The sequence below is a fragment of the Eucalyptus grandis genome, chromosome 7, assembly GCF_016545825.1.
Source record: "Eucalyptus grandis isolate ANBG69807.140 chromosome 7, ASM1654582v1, whole genome shotgun sequence".
Classification (NCBI taxonomy): Eukaryota; Viridiplantae; Streptophyta; class Magnoliopsida; order Myrtales; family Myrtaceae; genus Eucalyptus; species Eucalyptus grandis.
In genome coordinates this window covers 54,008,772-54,035,236 of record NC_052618.1, presented here as the reverse complement: position 1 = coordinate 54,035,236, position 26,465 = coordinate 54,008,772, and the positions used below count along the sequence as shown (strand labels likewise).

At 42.6% G+C, this 26,465-nt stretch overlaps 3 protein-coding genes across 8 annotated transcripts; 2 read left to right on the top strand and 1 right to left on the bottom strand.

The window, feature by feature from the left end:
• Positions 1-1,628: 1,628 nt before the first annotated feature.
• On the bottom strand, positions 1,629-9,295 carry LOC104454164 (hypothetical protein). 2 transcript variants are annotated; one of them, XR_727217.3, is made up of 5 exons: positions 9,121-9,295; positions 8,049-8,264; positions 5,204-7,971; positions 3,633-5,100; positions 1,629-3,479 (listed from the first exon to the last, which is right to left on the bottom strand). XR_727217.3 is itself a non-coding variant. In XM_010068926.3 (4 exons), the coding sequence occupies exons 2-4, from the start codon at positions 8,070-8,072 to the stop codon at positions 3,777-3,779; spliced, it is 4,116 nt and encodes a 1,371-aa protein (XP_010067228.2). In that variant the 5' UTR covers positions 8,073-8,264; positions 9,121-9,295; the 3' UTR covers positions 3,631-3,776. The 2 variants fall into 2 exon arrangements, 1 of the variants encoding a protein (XP_010067228.2); XM_010068926.3 differs by lacking the exon at positions 1,629-3,479 and having other exon boundaries at positions 3,631-5,100.
• Positions 9,296-14,115: 4,820 nt separating this feature from the next.
• Positions 14,116-18,166, top strand: LOC104454166 (serine/arginine-rich splicing factor RS2Z33). Of its 5 annotated transcripts, none has more exons than XM_010068929.3 (7): positions 14,116-14,204; positions 14,951-15,062; positions 15,617-15,656; positions 15,823-15,918; positions 16,431-16,627; positions 16,743-16,823; positions 17,448-18,166. In XM_010068929.3, exons 2-7 carry the CDS (start codon positions 14,956-14,958, stop codon positions 17,911-17,913), a joined length of 987 nt encoding a protein of 328 aa, XP_010067231.1. In that variant the 5' UTR covers positions 14,116-14,204; positions 14,951-14,955; the 3' UTR covers positions 17,914-18,166. The 5 variants fall into 5 exon arrangements, with proteins under 5 accessions (XP_010067231.1, XP_010067230.1, XP_010067229.1 ...); XM_010068928.3 differs by having other exon boundaries at positions 15,823-15,930; positions 17,451-18,166; XM_010068927.3 differs by having other exon boundaries at positions 15,823-15,930.
• Positions 18,167-20,052: 1,886 nt separating this feature from the next.
• LOC104454168 (protein bicaudal D) lies at positions 20,053-26,436 on the top strand. The gene is made up of 6 exons (XM_010068935.3): positions 20,053-20,313; positions 20,553-20,697; positions 22,255-22,715; positions 22,844-24,833; positions 25,608-25,814; positions 25,933-26,436. The coding sequence occupies exons 3-6, from the start codon at positions 22,357-22,359 to the stop codon at positions 26,248-26,250; spliced, it is 2,874 nt and encodes a 957-aa protein (XP_010067237.2). The 5' UTR covers positions 20,053-20,313; positions 20,553-20,697; positions 22,255-22,356; the 3' UTR covers positions 26,251-26,436.
• Positions 26,437-26,465: the final 29 nt, after the last annotated feature.

Sequence of the window (26,465 nt, the reverse complement as noted above, 5' to 3'; positions counted from 1 at the left end):
GGAATATTCTAATAGTGATCATTTGCACATTTTCATATTCATTTACATTAAGATATGGTAAGATGTGAAAATGTTTGATTTTATATTGTAATTTACCAACTAAGTAGATAAGATATAACAAAATATCTAGATATTATATCTTATCATATCTAATTAAATAATAACTAGAAATCCAAAGGGCCAAATGCAACATGAAGAAACAATTGTCCAAAAAGTGTTGAACATTTCAATTATGTTAACTTAATCATAAAGTTTTTGACAATTTGCTAACGTAATCCCCAGCCAAATTTGGTCAAAAATTGCAAACTTAGATGTCGAACGTTTCACATAGCATGATTGGCGCTAACATTGAAAATTTTTAAATTATTTTTCTCTCTCTCTCTCTCTCTTTTTGGTTGTTAAGGGATAACTGGGACAAGAGCTTGCAAGTCCTAGGGCTAGCAGAGTCGATCATACCATACCACATCGGAAGCCGAGCATCCACATCAACGATTTCCAAATAAAATTAGCCAAAAGGATAATGTTGGCAAATTGTCAAAAAATTTAGCACTAACTTAGCCATCATACAATAGATTTGCGACATTTTCAACAATTTTCCAGTTATCAACATCACTCAAACTGAAACTTATGGTGCTATCATTGCATATTCAAATACCGTTTCAAGGTCTACACTCATATTCTTCACATGCTTTATCCCGACTTATAGCTGTCAAAATAAGGAAGTCTCCTTGAACAATAAACAGAATTGACCTTAGATCAATTTATGAACTTAAGTTAGCAAATGCTTAATTTTTTTTTGTTTTTATGTTTAAAAGCAATTTAAAGAGTTACAGTATTTCATGCCTACATTCTCTTGCTCCTTCGATAAAAAACGAAACGGGAATTTAGTATTTCCGATTTTCATCAAGTCAAGTCAATCATAGAAAACATACCGATTTATAATTCAATACCCCAAGTCAGTCTCAATCGGTAGAGGTACAATAAATAAAAAAATCATGGGGATTCAAACTGTAATGATTGCAAACATAAACCAATCGCTACATCCCGTCTCGATTGAAGTCGTATTGGTGATTCGCAAAGATTTTGACTTGGCAATGACTGGCGTCACCTCGGGCCAAATAGAACCCCAAAAAAAGGAAAAAACAAAAAGCCATGGACGAAGACCGAAGCTGGCCCATCTTAGTTTTTAAGTCAAGGTCTCCCCAAAACGGGAGGGTATGAACTCGATCGCTCCGCAATAGAAAACGACATGCGCCAGAGGAGTCCCCTTAATTAAGTTTTAGTCATCATTAGTTTATCCATCCTGGTCACATCATCACCGTCCCTCCCGTAAAAGCTTTAGTATTCATCAGCGCAGCCTATGAGAGGTAGACCCATTTTATTTGCGTGCTCAAGACAAACGAAAGTGACATCTATCATTTGCATGGCACCGGCGAGTTCTCGCTTCTAAGCGCATCGGAGGTTGCTTGCCATTCAACGCATCCGTCCAACCAATTCCGAGCGCGTTTAGAGGCGTAACGGTCACTCGCACACAACAAAACCAAAGAAGCATCTCACTCACTCCAGAATGGCACTCTTTTCTGAATTTTGGCAAGAAGACTGAAGCCACACAAGTTAACCGATTACAATTTGCACAACTGGTTCGGGTTCATTTTCCATTCTATGTTCAGAGGTCAATCCATACTTTACGCAGCCTTTTTACTCGCTTAGTCTCTGCCCTGTTTGACAGAGAATTGAAGATTTTACTTATTCTCTTTTCTTAAGCATAGTTAGGAAAAAGAAAATTCTAAGTCACACCCTTCTGGGTATGGAAATTCAGTTGGGTCTTTGCATGCTCAGATGTTCTATAAGAACCAGGAGTACGGAGGTCATACAGCAGCTGCTGTAGCTTAGGGTAGAGTGTTCTCTAGGGAGAAAGTAATCAACACAGTGGGTGATATCTAGAGATCTCCAGAACCATCTTCACATTCAGTCTCGGTCTTGCTGTTGTCAATAGGTAGTGTTGTTTGAAGTTCAATTCCTATCACTACCATCATCAAGTCCAGGAGGCTGAAACAAGCTATGGCCTTGAAAATCATGGATGAAACAAAAAGCAATCCAGGTTCCTAACATATGGTGCACTGAACTGAGCCATATGGGATTGGCAAGAATGACTAAACTTCGTTATCCACCCAGATTCGGAACACCACCGCCCTTTGTCAGAATTGGAACATCACTGCCCTTTGTGATGTTGTCGTACCCATAGAAATAAGAGCAGAAACCTAGACAAATTTGCAGTCATAGTTTGGGAACCACACACACATGACGAGCCAAATACTGTCTCATGGACCCATCATTTGCCAACTGAAGCGGAGAGGATCGAGTCAACAAGCCTCATGGTCAAAAAAAGACTCCCTCCAGCAATCACCTGTTCAGCAAATTCACAAGAGGGCAATCGACACTTCGAAGCCACATTCTATTATCCATTGATGCACCCGATCTTGGCCGATCCCGACGACTATGCAAAAAGACAAAGATGTCCACTGAAAGGTTGACCAGATGATCAGAGAAGTTGGCTTCCTAAAAATAAGTCAGAACAGCTTAGAGAGACCACTTTGAGCACTTCGAAATTTGAAGTCAGTGGAGGACTTCTCTTCAGACGAACACAAAAAACATGTCCTCGTGACAGATGAATGCTGATAAACAAATCAACCATCTCCATTTTTCAATCAAGTGGCAAACGAAGAGCATCCAAACCCATGCCATTGACTCTGCAGCGAAAAAATGCCTCCAAGCAATCCCCAGCGAACCACTGCCTTGGACTCAATGGCATCTCTCACATTGGTAACGAGCTGAAAATACCGAAATGCTAGTGTATTTTCTCTCCAGAACCTTAAGGTAGCAAGTCTTCCACAAGCACACTCAACAGTATCTACTCCACCAGCTTCTCTATTAAAATGAGACTAATGCAGTAATTCTTTAACCCCAAGCAGGAGTTGCAGCAAGAGAAGAAAGAGAAACTTGATTCTTAAGCCAAATATCCAAAACATCTAAAGGCCCTAGACAATATTAGCTCCTGGTGCCAGCATAGACGAACTGGACTAAGAAGCATGCATCTTCACAAGCAAGGAATCATATACTTTGTGTTTATCCAAGTTGACCATGCAGAGAAGTCTCCAAGAAAGCTTTAACGCGAGATAGACAATTCATCAAAATGGATTTCTTTTAACAGCCTTACATGTACTAGGACTGCTAAAGAACTCATTGGATTTCATCCTTGTAGCGACAATGACTAGCTGGTAGTTACTGACGATCTAATGATTCCACATCAGGTAGGGAATGCTTGATGTTAACTATCTTCTTCATTGAGCCAAATCAACATCTGAAAGGGGCCTCCCAGTTTATACAAGGTCTGATTCATCAAAATGTCCCCTACTCGATTCACAAAATTCATGTCAGCTCAAAAATTTGCATGATGAATCTGACAACGGAGTTATTACCTGCATTGCCCAAAAAAAACAGAAAGGAATTGTAGGAAATTAGTTCAAATGATGCAAACAGGAAAGCATAACAATCCATTGAATGTACGAGGTGAGAGACACCCATTTCCATTATCAAAAGTATGCAGATCCAACATTGCCTCTGGTACTCACTTGGAAGATCACGTCCCCTCAACTCGCTGCTGAAGCCACATGCATCAATAGTTAGGACACCATTTGTCAAAAGATGTTTCTGTACATTAGTCATCATCCCCAGCAAGATATGCCATCCTCATGCAAACCCATACTAGGACCTGATCAAAACCTTTTTCTTTTACTTCGAGAAGGATCATCAAAGTCATCAGACGACAGTCCTCCATGCCTGTAATTGCCATCCGGCTCATCAACTGTTCTTGCTTTATGCACATCTCCAGCCCGATTTTTATTCCTTCTGTCTAACTGTGTTTCCCTTGAGCTGCCTCTTTTATGATATGCTGGATCATCTTCTGCACAAAGCCTATATGACCTAGACGCTTCATCTGTATTGTACATAAAACTCTCACCATTAGCACCAAAAGGAGACCTAAGATGGCGAACAGGTCCATGCTTTTCACCCAACCTTCTCCTCTCATCAGTGTCTCCATCTCCACCTAGTTCATGGAAACGGCTAGAGCGCATAGGCACCCTAAAGTACTCGCCCTGTGTTCTTTCTCGTGAATTAATAATATCATATCTTCGATTTCTCAGTGGAATCCTCCCAGATGGGCTTCTGTTGGACATGATAGGCCGAGGAAAACCATGGTCCCTTCCAGAATTCATCTCTCTCAACTCATCAAGCGGTTGGGTCGCAAAAGGAGGAGAATTCTGCCTTCTAATCATCATGCCACTATGGAAGCAAGTGCGCTCAGGTGATCTCATCCTATTCCTTCTGTACAATGCCGGAGATCTCCTATGAGTCATTGGCTGATGGCCACCAAATCCTTCTGGAGATCTTCTCCTGGGTGGCCATTCAACAGGAGACCTACTTCTTAATCTTAAAGGAGATTTCGAACGAACACGATGAAAAACTTTTTCCTTGAAAGATGTGATATTCCTATCCCCCCGAATAAAACCTTCAGCTTCTCCATACGAAGGTTGACAAGCAAACATTGGTTCCATATTATCATCCTCGAAGTCTCTCATGAACTTGTTTCCATGCCTCAATCCGACAATTTCAGAATCAGACACATCCATACATCTCGCAGGGCTAATGTTTCTCGATATTCCACCAATCATAGGTTGGCCTCGAGCTGCATGTCCATCTCTTCCTCCGGGCGAGCGCCTCCTAGAGGACAGATGACGGAAATTCTGTGCATCATCAGTCAAAAGCTTTCTTCCTCCCCGCCCTGCACCACCAACACCATCCTCTGTTGCACCATTGTAATTTCTAAAATCTGAAGGATATCTATTGTATCTGCCAGGAGGAAACTCTGGAAAACGATTATAAACTTTTGGACCCAATTCCTGCTCAGCATCCCAATTGCCACAGTCATTGGAAACTCTCGCCCTATCCCGTGCAAAGTTTGATCTAGAGTTTCGAGAAAACATATCTTGATTCCTCTCTCTCGGAAATTTGTTTAACCCATCATCACGATATTCGTCCCTGGTGAAGGTAGCGGGTAAGAAAATTAAACCTCCTACAACAATTTACATATGCAAAATAAAAAGAAATAAGCCAGTAGAACTAGCAAAATAAAGTTAATCACCTCCCTCTGGGTGGCTTATCTCCCTCAAGGGCAATATCTGGTAATCTTTTCCTTCCAGCTCGTAGCGGTATAGATTTATCGGGTATAGATCTTGCTTTGTCAGGAGATGAAACATTAGGCCGAGACAAATTTATAATCCGCCGCTTACTGCCCTCAGATTTTCCATCTACAACTTCACTGTTCAAAGATGCTTCTGCCATGGGCAAACCCGTATCAGTCTCATCACCATTTCCAGTAGACACAATACTGTCAGTTTTTGCAGCCTCTTCATCAACAAGATTAGTGGTGGCGACAACTGCAGGGTGAAGTTCAATGGCTTGACTATATGATGGATCTGATCCCAGGTCCTTAGATGGACTTCGGCTCACCAAATCATCAAGCGCCTTTCTCCCAGGTGTATTCACTGGATTCATCATTTCAGAATTAACAGCAACTGTTTCAATTGGAGATAATTCTTGCAAATGGGAAACTTCATCAACAATTTTTTGATTTTTGTCCACATTAGCTGTAGAAAATACTGTCATAAGGCTCTCATTCATTTGGCCATCAACCTGGGTTCTAGCATCATCCCCCTCTCGGGGAAGAGTAGCACAATTATGACAGGAGCTCTCACCAAAATCAATTCTATTTAGCTCAGATTCACAATTGCTGACATTCTCAACTTCCGTCTTCCCAGTGTTTCCCTCTGATGTACCGAGCAAGACTTGTTCCCGAACCTCGCCATCCTCATACTCATTATCTTCTCGATGGAAATGTTCCGCATCTACAGCCACAGGAGGACCATGGTTTCCATCTGAATAATACTCAGAATCAGAATCCTCTTCCATGTTGCAGGCAGATATTTCAATCTTTTCTCCATCACTTGCAGCATCCTCAGCATTTTCCTCCAAACTTGGAGGGATCTTGTCAGTCACTTCGAGGCCACGTTCTTCGTGTTGTGCAACCTCAGTGTTCTCCGCTTCTAGTGCATTCTCCACGCTAGGAGGTAGTTCGTTACTACCAGGACCAATATTTGTTGCAATAGTATCTGACCCAATCTTCATGGCATTTTCAGAAGTTTCCCGAATCTGAGATGATTCCCCCTCATGATAACCTCCAGCAGATGATTCCCCCTCATGATGACCTCCTGCAGATGATTCCCCCTCATGATGACCCCCTTCTGCAGGATGTTTGCTAGTGCCAACCGTATCACGATCTACAGCTGATTCAGAAGGACAAGGTTCAGTTTCCAACAAGTGATCCATGTCTCCACCTTGTTTCACCAGTGAGCCTTGTTTTACCAGTGAGCATAACTCAGAACCATTTGACATCTGTTCGCAAGACCTAAGACATGCATCCTCATTGGTTCTGGATGCTTCCATACCCTCACAACCTGGCTCGGCTTTTATCGATTTGGAATTAACAGTCCGTAGGGTCGTACAGATTGGACTCTCATGGGCTACCCGAAATTGCTCATCTTTGGACTCGCACTTGACAGTTCTATTGTCTGCTGTCTTCAAAGCACTGAAAGACTGTTTAACAGACTCATCAACGGGTTCCGGTTTTACAATCGATGGAGCAACAACATTCGGCTTGCAAGTTGACGCCAACATCTGGACATATTTCACCCCTGAATAAATGCTAGCAGATGAAGTTGGGTGTCGAAAGAGATTTGATTGAAGATATGATGGTTGAAGGCCTAAATTAAGAGAATTTTCCGATATATAATTATCACCAATTGCTCTAGAAGGCAAAGGCATGGAAAGAGCACCTCCCTTACCTTTGCCCCCCAAAGTACTCTGTTCTAATGATTTTATAGGCGCCTGAGTAGAAGGCTTCATGTCATAGTTGCCAGCGGTGGCATTCATCTCACCATGGACAGAATCAGCACTGACACAGACTGAATCGCTTGCAGAATCTTCCCATGCATCCATCGTCGTGTTAAGATCCCAATTTGACCTGTTAGCACAAAGAGTAGTAGCATCGCTATTTGATCTTTTCCCACTGCCAGTAGATGGACTGCTTTTTTCATCGGTCAGAGACAAATCTAAAGAGATGCTTTCAAATTTCTCTTGATCCAGGCAAGTCCCTTCACTCTTGTGGCAAGCAAGGCCCGCATCCATCATTGACGAAGCATCTGTCTTACTGGATTTGTCATCTACTTCAAGTTTGTGTTTGGTACAAGATCCTCCTACTATTGAATTAAGACTTCCACTCAAAGCCATTGGCAAATCAGATCTTCCCAGCATTCGATCATGTCCCTCAAGGTTTTCATCCATCATGGGCTTGTCCCTTCTATCCTTGTCATCTGAGGAACCTGAAGCAAAAACCAATGTCGGTTCTTGGACAACTGCTGTAGCAAGCTCAGAGTTTCCCTTGTCCATGCAATCGTTCTTCTCCTTAAGACTAACCCGCTCCCTTATACTAACACTGCTCACATTAGCTTCAAGTATGTCGGATTCTTGCTTCTCACTTCCCAGGGCCCCAGCAACGCTAGAATTTGAGGGGACAGGCCCTTGAAATGTAGCAATATGTCCCATCTGCAGCTGTTCATCAATTTTCTCTGGCAATGGTGGTTCATGAGGTGGCAGAGATGGTTGCTGAGGTAGTGGAGGAGATGGCTCCTTAGGTGGTGGTGGCAGCGGCGGTGATGGCTCCTTAGGTGGTGGCGGCGGTGATGGCTCCCTAGGTGGTGGTGATGGTGGACGGACAAATGGAAACCTTCGTTTCTTGATGGGAACTCCTGCACCATAATCACTAGAAGGTGGGGTAGCTGATCTAACCCCAGTCTGCCAACAAAGACTGAATCAATGGAGATTTCAAATATTGGTACTAGCAAAGGACAATTCATGAATGAAATCAACACCTCTTTGCTCTCTGAGACGGGCATAGCTCAAGGTCCTTATAGCCTTTCTCTATATTTTACAAACTTACTGTCCTGTCCGTCTGACCATACGAGAACCTCAATCCTCGATGATCCCTGAAAGCTTATACAGAGTACTCTAAACACCGTATTAGCTACTCGAAATTACCACTCCCGGAATCGCAGGCTGCTCTTGCTCTTGGCTGTCGTCCTCGATACCTGCACGGAGAAAGGAACGGGTAAACAATAAGATCAAAGGCGTCAAAGAAAGAGTATCTTATTTTGACCCAAAAAAAAAAAAAAAAAGGCGTCAAAGAAAGAGGATGCGAACTTCAAGTGATGACACGGAGTTCAGAGGGGAAAGGAGATCCATACACAGGAGAAACAAGCGACGAAGGTATGCACAGACGTGAGCAATTAGTAGGAGATGACAGTAGAATAAAGCCGAGAGACCTCTAAAAGCTAAGAAGAACCGAATAAACTCCGCACAGACCGTGACGAGACGGGAGGACTAGGAAAAGAAGATTCTTTTTCTACTCCACCGAAACCCCTCGGTGCGCACATCGTGCTTCGTCTCCAAGAAACCTCCACAACCACGTATTCCTCCACACCACACGCGCCAAAGGTCAAAAAAATAAAATAAAAAAAGGGGCCAATCGGCCTTTTCACACCTACCCAGACGACGCGAACCAAACCCTAGGAAGAAAAAATCAAGCCTAGACGACGGCGTCGTCCGATCAACACGACTCCCCGAGACGATCGCGCCAGATCCAGGCCGAGATCGGCGAGACGTGGACTCTGACACTGTGCAATCGAGATCGACGCGCAAATATCCCGAACCGGCTCCGATTGCCCCCAAAAAGAAGAAGAAGAAGAAGAAGAAGAAGAACCGCGCCGAAAGAGGGACCGAACGGAGACGCCCGGGAGAGAGAGAGAGAGAGAGAGAGCACGCGCACGCAGGAAATCCGACCGGGACAGAAAGACCGACAGCACACGCAAGCAGGAGGACGCAGATCGGAGGACGGCCGGATTCACGGACTCGACCGCTGCCGGAGAGAGAGAGAGAGAGACTGACCCGATGGCGATCGAGGAGGAGGCCGGAGGAGGCGAGGCGAGGCGAGGCGACTCTGGAGCCTCGCGGAAGAAGGGAGGAAGTGACACGAGAGAGAGAGAGAGAGAAAGAGAGAAAAAAAGTTAAAGAGAGAGTAGGGAGGAAGTCTAGTTATGTCTGCTGATTAGGGTTTGGCGTTGGGGAAGGGGAAGAAGAAGGGGGCGGTGGTGGTGGAGTTTTTTTTTTTTTTTTTTTTTTTTGGTGGGGGTGGAGTTTTAATTAAAAAAGAAAAGGGGGAAAATTCGGGAGGTGGGGAGGTGAATACGATCCTTCCCCAGGCTTGACTTTTGGGTGCTCGCTTGGTTGCTTGCTCGCTCAGGAGTCTTTGTCACCCTTAGCCGACCCGCCCCGGCCCCGCCCAGTCGCGTCCCGACGCGTGGCCCCTCCTCCCTCCTCCTTCCGCTCCCCGGGGGAATTTTCCATTTCGCCATTCCCCCCCTCCAATTCGGTTTTTTGTCCTCTTCCTCTTTCGTGCCGTGTGGGGACGGGCTGGCCTCTTGCCTTTCCCTTCTGTCCTCGCTTTTCCTTTTGTCCTCCCGTATAGACTTTCTGCTCTGTTGAAAAATGGTCGCTTTCGCCGATGCTTTCCTTCCCACCTTCGTCCTTTCCCTTTGATTTCACTTTTCCGTAATTATGGGCCTCTCAAAAAAAACATATCGAATAAAGAAAGGACGGAATAATTGACGCGGAAATCGGGGCCCGCCGCGACCGGCCCTATCGTCTGAATTTCATGTGACCATATGTATTTCACCAGAAATTTCTTTAAATATTCATCCAATTATACGAGATTTGATTGATCGAGTGGATATTGAATTTCGAGATTAAAAAAATGGTTTGGCGTGTTCTTATTTAGCAGAGATGGGTTCAATATATTTACTTTATTTGATCGCTAGATATACGGTAAATATTGGCAACTATATTATTGTTCATTTTATAAATTAGTCAAATCGCAATTCTTGTTTGTATTGGTATATATCGCAAATAGTCAAACATGACGCCTGGGATATACATCAGTATCTTGGCATACTTATTCGGATATGCTCGGAGACATTATGACTAGTCATGCGATAGCAATAAAGGTAGGGCAGTTTTTTTTGGTAGGGGAATAAAGGTATGGTAGTTCTCGATCTCAATAGCCATAAAGGAAAGGTCAACACTATTTCTACTCTATGTATAACTAAATGTATACACTAAAAAAAAAATACCCTCAATCATTCAATTGTAAAAGTGATGGTCTCATTCTTTTTTTTTTCCTATGTAGAGTAAACTTTTTGCCTTTTTGCTTCTTTCATGTATTAAAGGATTTTGTTAGCGTATTCATAAATATTCCGATAACATTTTACATGTTCCATGTAAAAGTATCTCACTAGTGATGAATAAAAAGATAAATACTTTAATATGGGAAAAACTTCAAAATCTTCTTTTATCATTTCTTTTATAATAATTTATTAGTTCTTCATCTCGTCCCAAAGGCTCGCTTTCTTGGTGAATTTTTTATTTTGAATATATTGGTCTAAAATACATTTCAAGTCTCTTTACTAACTATATTAAAAATATATATCTTTTATCTCTTCGAAGCATGTAAGTCGTTATAGAAAAATCTAGGAATACACTAAAAATAACGCGCATTTATCATTTTTTATTTTATGCAACATTTTGATTTAATTAAATTTTATCTTTAAAGTTCTATATTAGGGAATTTAATTGTGATTTTATTTTTGAAAAATTTTCAAAGAAAATTTATACACGCACAAAAGATAAAAGCAAAAATTCATGTTAAATTATTTCTAGACTCCACTGAATAATTTGCCCATAGATTTGATTAACAACGTCAAAAGGAATTAGGTTCCTTGGAAATTTTTCCTTTCAACAAAATTAATCGAGAAAATTTTAAATAAAAGCGCGAAGTACCTTCACTTTCTTAAATAAGGGCTTGAAGTAGATCTCTTTCAAAGAAGATCCTTAAGAGACTATATCTAGTTTAAACAAAGGCCCAATTTTCCGACTGGCCAAATGGCAATTTAGTTATTTACCTCTCTTTTGAAAATTTTCCCCTCTTTTGAAAATTTTCCTTTTCTATTTCTTTTTATTTATTTATTTCCTTTTTTTTCTAGTTTTTCTTTATTCTTCATCAATGGCTGATCAGGTATCGGTGATGTTAGAAAGGGCTAAGCGAGGGTTGCCCCCGGCGGTGCCAGTGAGGCGACCTCTACCTTCCTTGGGAGGCCACCCTCCCTTGTGACCTCCTAGCTCTTATTAGCAATGGGCAAAGGTGGTTGAGCCCTCGTCAACCCAGTTGCCAAGCCCTCATCGACGATCATTGGCCCTTGTCGATAAGAAAAAAAAAAGTGAAAAAAGAAGAAGAAAATAATGAAAAAAGGTTAAAAATTAAAATTGTAATTAGATGAAAATGCCATTGACTGACTAGATTATTTAGTTGATCAGCAACTAGTAAGGTCAGATTCATATTCGAAACAACCATGGTCACTCTAGGTCTTTATTTAAAACAACCATGACCACTTCAAGCTATCAATTCAAACGAGTTCCATTTCTAGCATTTATTTGAGAAAACAATAGCATTTCAAGTCCTTATTCGGAATTTTTCCAAACTAATTTTGATGGAAGTAAAATCTAACAAATAAAAAAAATAGCACATTATAATATACATGGAAATTTTGTCTTTTTGGTAAATAAATCTCACATGGAAATACAAAATTTTAAAAAGGGAAAGTAAATAAATTTGAGAACACTATTTTAAATCGCAATTGAATGAATAAGCGTGGAAATAGCATTGCCCAATAGAAATTAGTAATCCTCTTTCAATTTTGTCACTATGGTGTAATATCATAGTCAAACTCAAATGCATGCGTTCACATTGGGCAATGAGTAATCCTCTTTCAATTTTGCCATCGTGGTGTAATATCAAACTCAAATGTATGTGTTCACACTGGGGCAATCATGGTATGTCTGGCAACGCTTTTGTTATGGAAAACAATTTATTTTGAGAAATAGTTTTTTTCTATTTATACTCACGACAATTTCTAAGTAAAATAAGGTGTTTAGTAACTACACAAAATTTTATTATTTGAATGAAAAAAGAATAGGAATATGTTTTGTACAATTCACAAATTTTTGTATTTTTTCGTTTTCTTCTTAGTCACAGATGGCCTAACGCGACCGTCGATCGCCACCTACTACTGCTCGACCGCCGCCTGCACGCCTGTTGCCGTCGGCGGCCGACGGCCTGTGGGCTATGGGCGGTGGTCAGGTGGCGATGAGCAACGACAACAGGCAGTCGGGCAGTAGCGGGTAGCAGGTGGCGATTGGTGGTTGGAGGACAATGGTGGCCGGCAATGGCCCCGGTGGCCTGTGGTGGCTGCGGTGAGAGAGAATAACAAAAGAAAAATAAAATAGAAAATTAACTTATTTCTAGAAATTGTTATCGGGAAAAATAAACTACTTTTTTTTTTGTTTATTGTTTATTTTCCAAATCTATTTCCTGGTTATTTTTCTATTATAAGGAATAGAAAAATAAGTTGGCGTTACCAAACGGATTTCTGTTTTTTTTTTTTTTTTTGTGAGGAATAAAAGAACAAAAATGAAGAGAAATAGAAATATTATCAAACAGCGCCTTAATAATCCTCTTTCAATATTGCCACCGTGGTGTAATGCATCTGTTCACATTGCTATTTTAAGAACAAAAGTCAACCAATTCATCAGCTCGAATCAGTAACCTAGGAGCATGAAAGACAGCAAAACAACTACCAATGCCCACTGTAACAGTTGTGCAGTAGCCTTGCCGAGGTTTTAACCCGAATAAATCAATCATGCCAATCGGGTTTTGTATGTCCGGGTTATGCTGTTCCGCGCCCTCTTGCGTTGTTGCTGCAACTTGGTTCAGTTTTTACCTATCTTATCATCCAATTACCTCCGCTCCAGTGTCATTAGTATGCATCTGTCAACACTAGTAAATGTGTCAATGGACACTTTACCAATCACCTCAATAATTTGATGGGTCTTGTACTACATGTCGCGTGCAGTTATTTCAATCATAATATGACAAAATCAATTAACTAATTAATTAATGGCCTATCGGACTTATTACTATTCAGACATGCTTTATTTATTTACTGGAGGGTGGTGCCTTGCATTAGTAAGATGTGTCGATGGACACTTACTCAACCACGTATAGATTTCGATGGGTCTTGTGCTACACATAACATGCAAACTAGCATCTATCTCAGCCCATGACTTGACAAGATGACTTGGTTATGTGATTAACGTGTTTGACCAGATTTGCTAATATCGAACACATTTTTAAGGGAATTTCGGGTACGTTCTTTTGATTGGAGGGATGGCATATCAATAGACACTTCATCAATCCTGCGCTATGCATCACTTGCAAATTCACAAACATCTCAGTTATAACTGGACCAAATCAAGTAACTATTTGATCAACGGGTCCGATTGGTCCGGCTAATATTCAGATATGTTTCTAAGGCAATTCTGGACTTAATACTGCCTTTCCGTATAATCGATGGGTCATTGTGCATGGCCGGCGTCTCTGCCGTCATCGTCGGGTTGTCCTTGCGGGTTGGGCGGAGCAAGTGCGTACGGAGTCAGTTGTGTTCCTGGGCCGGTGAAGGTGTCTCAAAGGCCCCAGAAGAGCCACAGATCTGGGCCCAAAACAATCCGGGCCCGATCGAGTCCAAAAATTGGCTTGGGCCCATTATTCAAAGGGTCCTGGGCCATGCTATACTTGGGCCAGTTCGGCCCAGTGTCCATGCCTAAGGCCGGGTGGTAAATCACCGACGAGAGGATCGACGAATCGGAAAGGCCAATCGAGGGGCAGTTCCGTAAAACCAGAGGCGCGCGCGCAGATTTTTTGCCATCGGGGACGCGATTTGGCCCCACCAATGCGACGCCGTTAGCTGGCCATATATAAAGACTGGACGGGCCGGGTGGATAGGCACTTCTCAGCAGGAGCGAACGGCAGAATTAGGGTTTTTGAATCGCGCTTGGCCGGAGAGAGCTCGGAGTCCCCGCAGGTTCGTGCCCGTCTTCCCATTCGAATTCTCGATCTAGGTCGCGTTCGATGCATCTAGGGCTCCGTTCGGTCCTTCGAGTCGCGGACTGTTCGATTGAAGCGGCGGATCTGAGAAAACTTCGCGCGCATGCATTCTCGTTTTGCCGTCGGAGGATCTTTTTCGCCGTTTCGATGCGTCCCGCGCTGCTCGAGGTTGTCTGCGTAGGATCGAGTTTACTGTAATCGTAGTTATCCGGTCCTTCTTCAGTTCCTTCGGTACCTTCCGGTTAGGAGGTTTTCTGTGACATGTTGGCGGAATAAACTCAATTTGTTCTGGAGGCTGTTAAAAGGTTGGGGAAACGGGCTCGTTTGTTTCGAGACGGTGGAGGAACTTTCGATTGTTAAGTCGGTGTGATGGGATTTGGGTTTTGCGTCCGCTGGAACGGCTGTCCTTAATCTTGATTTGCTAATGAGCGCCTGGGGTGCCCCCGAAGTACTGAAGTTGGTGCCTTTTGATTTAGCTTTTGTGTCGATTGGAGTGGTTTTTCTGTAATCTTGATTTCTTATCGAGCGCTTGGTGTGCGCGGACGAGTGAAGTTGGTGCCTTTTGTTTTTTGTAAATTTGATTTGGTTAGAGGCTCAATTAACGAACTTTCTGTCTCGATTGTCTCAATACTGGTTGATTTCGATGTTGGTGCAGCTGAAATGCGCTTTTAGTTCGGTTGATGCAGGGATTACATGGTGATTTACCCTTTTGCCAAATTGCAGGAAATATGCCTCGCTATGATGACCGCCGCAGCAATACGCGACTCTATGTAGGTCACCTGTCTTCGCGAACAAAGACACGTGACTTGGAGGATCTCTTTGCTAGATATGGAAGGTATCCAGTTGAAGTTCAATCTAATAATCATCCTTGTAATGTTTAGAGTTGTGACTTTTGTCAAATTTAAAGAATGCGTGTCTAGATTTATATTCATTTCCATTGAGCATATGAAGTCTGAAGTTTTAGTGTTATTGAACCATGATTCCTGGTTTTTTGTTCATTCAACTTGGTAAGTTCACATGGTGGAATTTATTTTTGTATTATTAGTGGTTGTTTGAGTAGGGTCTTTGTGGTGGAAGTACATAGGGACCTTAAAGCTTTTGGCCAATCCCTTTAATGTTCTTGACCTGTATTTTTTACTCTATTTTCTCTGCAAGAGTGTTCCACGCCTCGGCCTGTCCATGTGGTTAACTTGGATGATCTTGTTGAAGGTTTCTTTCTGTCGTAAGAGGACACCCTTGGTGGACTGGCCAGTGTTTATAGTATTTATGCATATATTAGTGGAAATGGCAAGATTCCAAAGTGGTGTTTTGTTAACCTTTGAGGGGCGAAGTATCAAACCTTCCTGATATCCTGATGGCCTTACTGTTTGTGGCAAACCGTTTACGCAGAATTCGTGCTGTGGATATGAAGCGAGACTACGCCTTTGTTGTACGTTCTTTCTTACCCATTCTTATAAGTTACAACTGTCTTCTAGGTGTTTCGCAGAAAGGCCAGAACTACTTTTTGGGAAGTATATTTAATGTATGCCTTCACGAAATGATAAAATGCAAAATGTGTCTATGTTTTGCTTGTTCCCTTTGATGAAAAATTACAGGAGTTCAGTGATCCTCGGGATGCTGATGATGCAAGATATAGCTTGGATGGAAGGGATTTTAAAGGAAGCCGTATTATTGTGGAATTCTCGAAGGGGGTGAGTGATTTGGTAAACATTCTTGACTCCTTTATTTTTTGTGCAATTTCTTGCTCTGCTATAATTTCTTACTCTTATCTATGGGATTTCTAGGATGAGCTGCTTGTACTTTAAAATGGTGGATTAACTTATTGTAACTTTTCTTGGGATATTTTACCCTTTCATGTTGAAGGAAAAAAACTACCAAATTAATTTCACTTTGCCCCTTGTCTCAGATCCATCACAGCCATCCCTTGGTTGGCTGATGTTCTGTCACCGTGCTTTTTTGAAAATTTCTGCTTTATGCACGGTGGGAAGTGAGTCGTTCTTTTTTTTTTTTTTTTTGGGTGGGTGGGGGGAGGGTAGGGGTGGTGGGGGTTGTCCCATCTGCCTGCTTTGTTTTGACGATCCTGGTATACCTTATGTTTTGCCTTGTCCATTGAATTATGATATTACTGCACATTTGGCACTGGTAATGAGGGAGTGGAATTAGCTTGTTCTTAAGGGGAGTAATTGCTCATCTTCACATGCAGACACCACGTGCTCCTGGAGGATCTCGTGATTATATGGGTAGGGGTCCTCCTCCTGGTTCTGGGCGCTGTTTTAATTGTGGAATTGATGGCCACTGGGCTCGAGATTGCAAAGCTGGGGACTGGAAGAATAAATGCTATCGATGTGGGGAAAGGGGCCATATAGAAAGAAATTGTCAGAACAGTCCAAGGAAATTAAGGTACTCTCGTGATGTTGTCTCATTTGGTGCTGATGATGTTTAGGGAGAGGCAAGGAAGGCAATATTGCTTCAATCCGCTACTTGCTTACATGGCTCTTTTTTGTTTTTTGTGTAGACGTGAGGATTACTCACGTTCACCTAGTCCTCGCCGTGGTCGGAGTAGGAGCCGAAGTTACAGCCGCAGTCGTAGTTACAGGTCTGTTCATTGCCCTCTTTATCTGTCTTTTGTATTTCCCCTTTCTTGGAGATTCCTGTTGAAGACTAGGTGTAGACTATAATGATATGGAGTATGATACTTTGATCATTTCCCCTATTTCGCTTGTGTGGAATTTCCTTGTTTATCAGCGTTACATCTTGATTTGCTAGGGTCGACTTTTTTTTCTAATTTGTCAAAAAGGAGTTGATCATAGTCGTTAGCATGCTGCATGCCCATTCCCTGCTGCAGGCACAGGATGTGGAGTGTAGGTCTCCTTGTGTTTAGCTAGCAAGGTTGCAGGCTATTTACTTGGCCTCAGACTTTCACTACTGTTTAGTTTTCAATGAGGATAATTCCCTCTTTCAAATTCATTGCTTGTATTATGCTTTAAGCTTAGCTCCTACCTTTTAAACAGACACTGCTGAGATGAAGGTTGCAGGCTATCTATTAAGGTTTGCCTGCATGCAAACGGGACATGCAGTGTGCCTGACTGCATGCCATGTTAAAGAATTCGCTCTTTCTTGAGCTAGTTAGTTGATTAAGATAAACTTGCACTTTTCACATTAAGATGTAGGTGGATTCTGTTGAATATTGTGGTTATGTGATTAGTATCAATTTTTGTAGTAGGTCAATCTCTCCGGCAAAGAGGGAGCGAAGTTTTGATGACGTCGATAGAAGGCCAAGGAGCCCCATTGGTAGTCGGAGCCCTAAGCGGGGAAGGAGTCCTATGGGTAGTCGCAGCCCCAAGCGGGGGCGGAGCCCAATCGCTAGTCGGAGCCCTAAGCGGGGAAGGAGTCCACCATCCAGAGCAAGAGATTACAGCCCAGCTGCTGATGAGAGAAGCCCCCCGAGAGCCAAAGTTGATCAATCTCCCGAAGATAAGAAATATGCTAATGGGTCGGATTATAGCAACAGTCCCAGGAGGAAGAGCATGAGCCCTGTCAATGATGCTGAAGCTGATGGCCCAAGAAATTACAGAAGCCCTGCTGAGGAGAATGGCCGCAGTCGCAGCCCCAGCCCCATGCCTAGGGACGAAGAGCCAATGGCTGAAGATGATGATAATCGCGATTCTCCGAGAGGCAGTGAGTGAGCATCGCCTGTGATGTGCGACATCCGCTCGTAATTTCTGGTCTTGTATGGATAGAACTTATGGTGGAGTTCCGCTGCTTGCTTAGATTTTACCGACAACATTCATAATTTGCCTTAAGCTTTTCTTTTTTGTTTTTCTTTCCGGAAGGGCCTTCGTATTTATCAGGGATGATTTGGGTTTAGACCTTAAAAATATTTTGTAACGCTCTCTTGTTTTCTCATGTGTTCTGGATGGATCTTCCGTAGTTTCTCTCTGGTATCTTTGTTGCTGTTGATGCGGGCGAGCATGTGCATATGCATTTGTAAAGTCCTATCGAAGTGGCTTCTTAGAAAGAGCCGAACGCGTGTTGCTGTGTGAATGGGGACATTCGCCTGTCAATTTCTCCATGGAAGAAGTTCTAACAACGACAATGTTTCAGTCGTACAGAGACTTTTCCCATTGCCTACTTTGCTAGTGATGGTCCAGGTGGAGTAGGTTTAAGGATGGATCCCTTTCTCGGAAAAAGGTGGACGCTCCTGCCTACTTTACTTGCCGATGGAGATTTGTCCATTTCTCTAAAGCTTTTCAGACGTCTACATCTCTTATTAAAATCGGGTATAATAGGGCAACGTACGTGGGCGGGTTAAGTTAGCTTAGCTTTTGCAAGTACCGATAATCTGGACCTACATTGGCAAACATGATAGCGAGCCTTTCATCATTGTTATTCGTTCTTTTAAGCTAAAAGCAGGAAAAAACAAAAATTCAAGCAATGAGAAGCGGGAGGCCTTTCTCCTCGCCCATTTGCAGTTAGCGCAATTTATATGAAGTTTATGCTGAGGACATAAATCTTTTGTAAAATTGCTGCGCCTCTTCCTCGGGCTAAGCATTGAAAATCTGTTTTATCTCTCCCATCGGTGAGCTAGATTCGAGCCTTTTCACGAATGGCTTGAAGTCGCAATGCACAAGCTCAAGCATGAACTTTTGTGATGGAGTCGGCAAAATTTTTTTTTTTTTTGCTTTTGGGCCTTTCTCGTTGATGAGAAGTTTTGCAGGATCACCGGAGGCAAAGCAGCTTTGAGAGGTTAAATGTTCGTTTATATATACGAGTCTGCAACATCTTCCGTCCTTGAATCTTAAAGTCACCCGTAGAAAATAAGTCGCGAAGCCTGTGCTTGCTATTTTGTGGAGGGAGCTTTACTCAACACCTATGAATGTGAGTGATATGCGTCCATTGGTGGGAATTAGTTGAGTCAAAGACTCAATTGTGCCGTGTTGATGAGAAAACTGAAAAGCCAATCGGTTAGATTGCATAAATGAAAGTTTGTAATAAGATTCATGCGCGTATGACATTAAAAAATTAATATAATAAACATAGGTATATAATAATAAAAGGACAAAATGATGTTTTAAAAAAAATGATCGTTTTTTTTGGCCAAAAAAAATGTTACTGTTAATGAGTGTCCAAGGCATTGATTAACCATAATTAATTAAGAAAAATTTTCAGTTTTAATACATTGATTGCAGATCATGACAAAGACAACCATTTGAAAATCATAATTTTTTATTTATTTATTTGGTTGTTCAGCCAACGGCTCCGGATATTACTCAATATACTTTTGAAAAAATCCACTAGTATTATCAACCAAACGAAAAGAAAAATACTACCAACATATCAAGAATTCTCAATACAAACTTTTCCCTCACCGATTAGCTTCTCACAGTGTCGCCCGGACATGAGGGCTCGTGGTGAAGTCTCGGTCATAAAAGAAAACTTCTCCCTCACCAGTTTTCTTCTAAAATTTGAAATCGAAGAAGAAAAAGGGTTCTAAGCTTTGGAAAAACCTCGCCAAATTAATTTCAAACCGCCACTCATGATTCTAAAATAAATTTAAAGCCTAATCTCCCCTTTTCATTCTGTTCGTGCGCATACATACTCGCTTCTCTCGTCAACTCCGTTGAAAAAGAACAAGGAAGAAAAAAACAAACCAAAAGGGGGGAAACATCCTAAAATTCCGTGCGCTCTCCCTCTCCCGATCCCTCCCCCTCAAAAGCCCCGCTCCTCCCCCTTCTTCCCCCGCAACATCCGCGTCCTCGAAATTTAAAAAAGCCCCGCCCTCCTGACGAAACTGCCCTCCGTCCCCACGCGAAAATCACAGAGCGAGGTAGCCCCCCCCGCCCTCCTTCTCTCGTTCCTCCCGTCTCCTCTCTCTCTACTGGAGCCATCATCATTACTACGTTCACTAAATTCTGTACGCCGAAAAGGCCCAATCCCAATTCCCACCCGCCCATCACTTCCCTTCCCCCTTTCTTAAAAGCACAATCATTGCTCTCCCATCGATCGCCACCTCGCATTCATTTCGGCGCCCCCGCTCCTTTCCTCGCCGGCCCCCTGGCTCTGACACGGTCCGATTCCAAGACTCGGTAACGAACGCCAACTCCTCTTCTTGTTCTCTCAGTGCCCGGCTCGCGCCGGTTGATTTCCGGCGCGCTGAAATCTCGCAGCCTGGATCGCACTGGATTTTTTTTTTCCCTTTCCTTTTTTGTCTTTTCAAATTTCGAACGATCTTTTTTTTTTTTGGGGTCTTTTGGTTCTATCCGAAGCGTTTGCGTTTTTAGTTTGCTCGTATGGTAAGTTCGTAACGTCTACTTCCTGGGGCCAGATTCTTTTGCCTTCCGGCCTGCTCCGCCTTTCTTCGAGTCCAGAATTCCAGTCCAAATTGCGAAGCGCTCGACGGAGGCGGCGCTCGGTTTTTCGACCGTTGGGGGGAAGACGATCGGCGTCGGGAGGCGCGTGCGTCGCGCTCGGTGAGTTCTTCAGTATCTTCTACCTCTTGAGTTTTTTTTTTTTAATGAAAATCGGTGGGCGTGGTGTTCTTTGTTCTTCTCATTTCAGTTGGATTTCTGTGCTTCTTCTTCTTCTTCCGCTGCTGCTACTGCTGGATTTCGTCGGCCGCCGGGGCTTGTGATTTTCCGTCGATTCTGCCTTTCTCTCCTCATTTCTCCTGCCTGATTTGGTTCGCTCTGTTTTTTCTCGATCGAATTGTATGGTCGGCTTTATCTAATGTCGACTCTCGGGATTGTTTCGCTCGGTTAACGGGGATTTCGCGTGCTCCGGTTCCGTCGATTTAGCTAGATGCATTTTGATTCGATGCTTCGTCTCCGGCCGGGGCTTGTGATTTTCGTTGATTCTGCTTTTTCTCCTCATTTTCCCTGCCTGATTCGGTTCGTTCTGATTTTTCTCGATCGAATTGTATGGCCAGCTTTATGCAATGTCGATTCTGTTTACGGGGATTTCGCGTGCTCCGGTTTGGTCGATTTAGCTAGATGCATTTTGATTCGATGCTTCGTGTGTTCTCCTCTTTAATCCTCTCTCTGCTCGTTGTGTCTGTGCCTTTGGGGTTCTAGGGTTTAGGGAAACTGTCAAGAGTCATTACGGTTGCTTCCGTCTTTGAAACCCGGGTTAATCATAGGATCCTCGCAAGAGGAGTAGATCGGAAGCCCTGACACTCCCGTTGCTGAAATCATTTTGTTAATTTGCCTCTTGAATTTTAAATTGCTGACTGTAACTTTTTTTCTAATTTTTAATCCCGGAACGTTCTTGCTGCTTTCCCTTTCCCATAATTTTTTAAAGTCTAAACTAGTCGTTGGGATACCTGGGCATTCTATCTTATCAGATAGCTACTATTAAACTCTAAAAGATGTGGGGAGTCTGCTTTACTAAGATGTTTGGGGAGGTGAATCAGTCGAGGTGCGTGAAAGCTGGTGCAGACGCCACCCGATGGCTAAATAAACTCTAATTTGTTGAAATTTTCTATTTCGACATTGTTGTCCTCTGAAATATAACTTAGCATTTGATTATTTAAACATTCATTTGATTATTCAACTTTATAGTGCAGGACGGGGTAATTAGTATAACCCTTTATGTGGTTCCTTTTGGTGAGCCTTATTCTATGCTTGTTTATCAGTGGGATTATTAGAGTGAGCTGATTGTCAGATTCAACATGTGGCCTGAAATTATTTCTCAGTCATTCTGAAAAGTGAGCGATGCAGTTTGATTCTTCTAACTGATAATGGGAATCTTTTTGGTCTCGACTTAGATCTAGGATCTTGAAATTTTTCTATATTTAATTTATGTAAGTGACTCGAATAATAAGTGCGGACTGTCATCCTTTTTAATGCAGTGGCATATTTTTAAATATCTCAGGTGCCTCTCATGATTATCTTCATGCTAGGTGCATCCTATGTTTCTCTACAATGCTTTATTTATTTCTCTCTTAAACTGTTATTTGCTGTATGCAAGCTACTCATTTCTCCTACCATCTTATGATTAGCAGAATAATGGTTTGTTATGTTGTGTTCCAGGTTCCCTGAGCCTTGGGTCATTGCGACGTTTAGGACGAGGTGGTTATCATATGCCAAGATCCTTAATGAGCCAGCTTGACGCGTCCTATTAAAGATTTGCAGATGAAAAAGCTTTTCTTTTTTCGCTCATCTGCTTCTGGCAGTGCTAATAGTGTTGGGAATTCTCCACCGTCGACGGATAAGACATGTTACCCCCCGTTCGACAACAGGTTGACTGATCCAGTCGGAGAGAGGTGTGCGAATAATTTACGAAGCCCTAGAGGTCTGTTCACCAAATCTCGGAATCAAGCATCTGACAGTCAAAGCTCAAGCACTTGTTCAGGTTCGGGACTTAGGAAGAGCCGCTCTTTATCTTCTGCTAACTTCCTTGCAGAAGCTTTGGAGCGAAAGAACTCGTCTTCCTCTTTGAGTGATCAGAGCAGATCTCCTGCTCGACATCAGCATTCTGAATATTCGCCTTGGTAAGTGACTTGGTTCATTGAGACTTTGAAGCTAATTTTAAGAACTTGTTAATGATCTATACATCCTTGTGTGCAATGTTCTTTCCTTTTAATATTCGCAAGAGTCTAATTTAATGGGTTTCTGTCAGTCGTCGGACCATTACTCCAGAGAAGCAGTCATCCAAGCTGAAAGAGTTTGATGAGACAGCTTACAGAAATGGAAATGGGTTCAAGAAGCCAGGTTACATTGTCTCATATGATGATGCATCACTCTCTTCTAATTGCTCTAGTAGAGTTTCAAATAAGGTCGTGGACCGCTATATCGATGGTGAGCAGCACCAGGAGAGGAGCAGGCCCAAGAAAACCTTTCAAAAGATACATACTGGTAGGGATGGTGGGAATCGTCCCCCACGTGTCCAGTATACCGCTCCCACTTCACCAACTGATAGCGTGAAATGTAAACCAAGGGCTCAGTCATTTAGAGAAGTTAAAAGTGCTTGCCTTCACTATTCCTCTGGAGATTGGGTAGAGAGTGGTTTTGGCCATGAATCCCCTAGAAGGCTTGCTAAGAATGTGATTGAGAGACTCTCCCAAACTACAGTTTTCCCTAAAATAAGTTCAAAGGAGTTCGACCATGACATTCCTATAACAATTGAAGATATCTATGGTGATTCCTTGAAGAAATGCTCTAATGGGGAGGTAGTTATTCATGATGACATTCCTTCTCATGAAACTGATGAAACTACCAAAAGGTACCATAGCGAGAATTCCTCTGGTTTCCAAATGCCGCATGTCTGCCATATGGAAAAATGTGAACCTTTGTGCACTGATGTAATTGGAGACGACATGGACTTTGAACTGCAAAGTAGGCTTGAGGGAGCACAGCAAAGGGTTGCATTCCTTTCTCAGGAATTCGAACAGGGTCACTTTCTTATTGACATTAGTTTTGATGTGCCAACACTCATCCGGACAGTTAGAAACCTTTCAGAAGACAGAATGAGCTTGGCCGTCGAGGTTTCTGAACTTTTACAATCTAAAATTTCTGACAGGGCTTCTCTCAAAGAAGAACTTAGGCTGGCAAAGATAGAGCTTGAATCAAAAACCAGGAGACTGGAAAAGGAGAAGAAGGAGCTGCAGTCGGGTTTGGAGAAGGAACTCGACAGAAGGTCAAGTGACTGGTCATCCAAGCTTGAGAAATTCCAGCTAGAAGAGCAGAGGCTCCGTGATCGTGTTAGAGAGCTAGCAGAGCAGAATGTTTCACTCCAGAGGGAAGTCTGTTTAATCAGTGAAAAGGAAACAGAGTGCAGAAGTTCGATGACATATTCAGAACAGAAAGTTAAAGAGCTAATGGAAAAACTGGAGGTACTTAGCACGAATAATCATGAGTTTGAGCGAACAATCTCTGAGTTACAAGAAAAGTACGTAGCAACGAAGGAGAATGGAGAGCTACTTAAAAGAAATTTTCAAGAGAAGGAGAAGGAGTGTAAGGAGTTGCACAAATCAACAGCGAGATTAATGAGAACCTGCAGTGACCAAGAAAAAACAATCGAAGCGCTTCGAGAGGGATTCAGTGATGAATTTGGAAAGCAGCGATCTCCGGAAATGACTGATAAGCACTTGGCGAAATTGAGGACGGAGCAAATCAGACTGACAGGAATTGAATTGGCCTTAAGAAGAGAGTTGGAATCGACTAGACGAGAGAAGGATTCTCTTCGACGAGAGAATATCAGCTTGTTAAGCCGCTTGAACTGCAATGGGAAAGATTTTGGTGACTTGATGTTTCAGCTAGACCAGGAAATCTCAGCTCGTCTTTGCTGCTTGCAAAACGAAGCTTTGTCAGCGTTAAATGACAGCTCCCATTTATGTTCAAAGTTACTAGACTTCATTAAGTTGGAATTCAGCCACAATAATGTGACCAAGCAGGGTGTGGAAGCTATCAAACATAGTCTAGATGAGCAATTTATTGTTGAATCAGACATGAAAGTGCATGGGGTCAAGCGTAGAACTGAAAGCTTAATGAGGAGTCTGCAAGCAATGGCTGGCTTGCTTCATGAGAAGGCAAAACCATTTTCTTTGAAAAATAGACAGAGTGCTGATTCTCAAGGTTCAATGCAGCAGCTAATTGATCAAACTTGCGAGGTAAGTTACTAATCAGTAGTTACTAATCAACAGATCGATCTGATATTGGTGGACTTTAGATGAAGGCTCATGTATGTGCTGCGATTAGCCTATTTATTGAGCTGGTCTCTCTACCGTTATTTACCTGTGTAAACATATCTTTCATGGAGCATCTACCGGTAAACCCCAATTCGGAGAACACATTCTGCCACCTATTTATGTTTATGTGGCCTTGTTCTCCATGGACGCGCGCATTCATTCTTTTCGCATTATGTAAGCTTAATCCTTCGTAATTCTTTTCCTTTGTCGAGAGAATTTAGTCCCCCTTAAGGGTGTTGTTCTGGAGCAACTTTCATGAAAATCCCTCTGCGGTTCTTGATATTTTCTGAGGTCCATACCCTTTTCCAAACGTTGGTTTAGCATCTCCGGCAGTACGATACTTTCTTCCTTATCATCCATTTAGTTTGTTCTGATTTGTCCCTTCCCAACGCATCTTTTACTTTCTTCCTTGTCGTCCGTTTAGTTTGTTCTGATTTGTCCCTTCCCACCACATCTTTTACTGCTTTCAATTGTGGTCTATAAATGACGTTACGCATGTTATTCGCCCGCTCATACTCGATGCACAACGGCGTGTAATTATCCCCAAGATCCGACTTTAGTTTGAACATCCAGTCGGACAGTTTCTATATTAGAGGCGCATTCATTTGAAAGGGTTTTACTCTCCGTTGCAACCCAAAACTGTTGCTCTACAACTTCCCCGTAGAGTCCTAATGAATTTTTCTGTTCCTACCACAGGATACTTTGATGTCAGAGCTTAAAGCAGAGAGTTTAATGACGAGCTTATTGAGAGAGAAGCTCTACTGTAAAGAGCTGGAAGTTGAGCAGCTCCAAGCCGAAGTTGCAACAGCAGTAAGGAGCGCTGATATCGTCAAATACGAAGTTCAGAACGCATTAGACAATCTTTCCTGCGTTACCCACAAGTTCAAGGACCTGGAACTTCAGGTATTCCACTTGTGTGAACGATCAACTTATCGGATTTCATCAGGCCATCGTCTTTGTTTATCACTCCTGAGCATTTGATTTACTTACCCAAAAACTTCTGCATGTGAATTCTGAACAGATGCTGAAGAAGGACGAGAAGATGAGCGAGCTCGAGAACAACCTGCAGGACGCTAGGAAGGAGATGGGCGTCATGAGGGGGATCCTGCCGAAGGTGACCCAGGAGAGAGATCTGATGTGGGATGAGGTGAAGCAGTACAGCGAGAAGAACATGCTCCTGAACTCCGAGATCTCGATGCTGAAGAAGAAGATCGACGTCCTCGACGAGGACATACTCATGAAGGAAGGCCAGATCACGATCTTGAAGGACTCGTTGGGCAGCAAGCCGTTCGACCTCCTCGCCAGCCCCGACTTCACCCGGGGGTTCTTGCTCGAGTGATGCGCGATCGTCATGCGGCGACCGCGATTCACACTGTGAATATATATGCTTACATTTTGTTTTTTTTTTCGAATCTTTATACTAGGGATTGGTTTGATTCCAAAGAAATTTGGTACATCTTTCTTTTCTTGCCTGTTGTTGGTTTGTGGGAAGTGAACGAAAAGAATGAAGCGATTCTTTTGTTCATTACTACTCAGTTCCGTCTGCAAAGTGAA